Source organism: Formica exsecta, unplaced genomic scaffold (genome assembly GCF_003651465.1).
Source record: "Formica exsecta isolate Colony F162 unplaced genomic scaffold, ASM365146v1 C16299630, whole genome shotgun sequence".
NCBI classification, from domain to species: Eukaryota; Metazoa; Arthropoda; class Insecta; order Hymenoptera; family Formicidae; genus Formica; species Formica exsecta.
Window position 1 is genome coordinate 1 of NW_021845742.1, and position 579 is coordinate 579.

Consider the following 579-nt stretch of genomic DNA (forward strand, 5'->3'; position numbering starts at 1 on the left):
ATATATAAACTGTTGATAAAAATAGAAATATATACACACACACATTATATACAATTTAATATTTTTGGAATGTAAAATTTTTTGGTTTTTTTCTTGACTCTATAAAACTCAAATATCGCGCGATTAACATTTTTGACGACTTGTTTTAGCAAGCATAGCCATTCCGGTCTTTGATTGATTTGTTCTGCCTAGTTGTTTGCTTATGAAATCACCAATTTCCACCATTTCATTTAAATCTATGCCAGTTTCTAGCCCTTGTCCTTGTAGAAAGTATAACAAATCCTCTGTGGCAACATTTCCCGAAGCACCAGCAGCATATGGGCACCCGCCAAGACCAGCAACTGAAGAATCAAAGACTCTTATACCATTTTCGAGACCCGTGTATATGTTTACCAAAGCCTGTCCATATGTATCGTGACAATGCAGTGCGTAATAACTCATGTTATTCCAAGCAACATGACGCAATTCATTCAAGACACGTTCAATTTTCTTTGGCAATCCTGTACCTATGGTATCGCCCAGAGAAACTTCATAACATCCGCAATCTAACATCGTTGAAGCCAAATGTGCTGTGATGGC

At 37.0% G+C, this 579-nt stretch overlaps 1 protein-coding gene across 1 annotated transcript; it reads right to left on the reverse strand.

Moving 5' to 3' along the window:
* Positions 1–6: 6 nt before the first annotated feature.
* On the reverse strand, positions 7–573 carry LOC115246278 (3-hydroxymethyl-3-methylglutaryl-CoA lyase, cytoplasmic-like). Its single transcript, XM_029825022.1, has one exon. It carries the CDS (start codon positions 550–552, stop codon positions 124–126), a length of 429 nt encoding a protein of 142 aa, XP_029680882.1. The 5' UTR covers positions 553–573; the 3' UTR covers positions 7–123.
* Between the last annotated feature and the right edge of the window lie 6 nt (positions 574–579).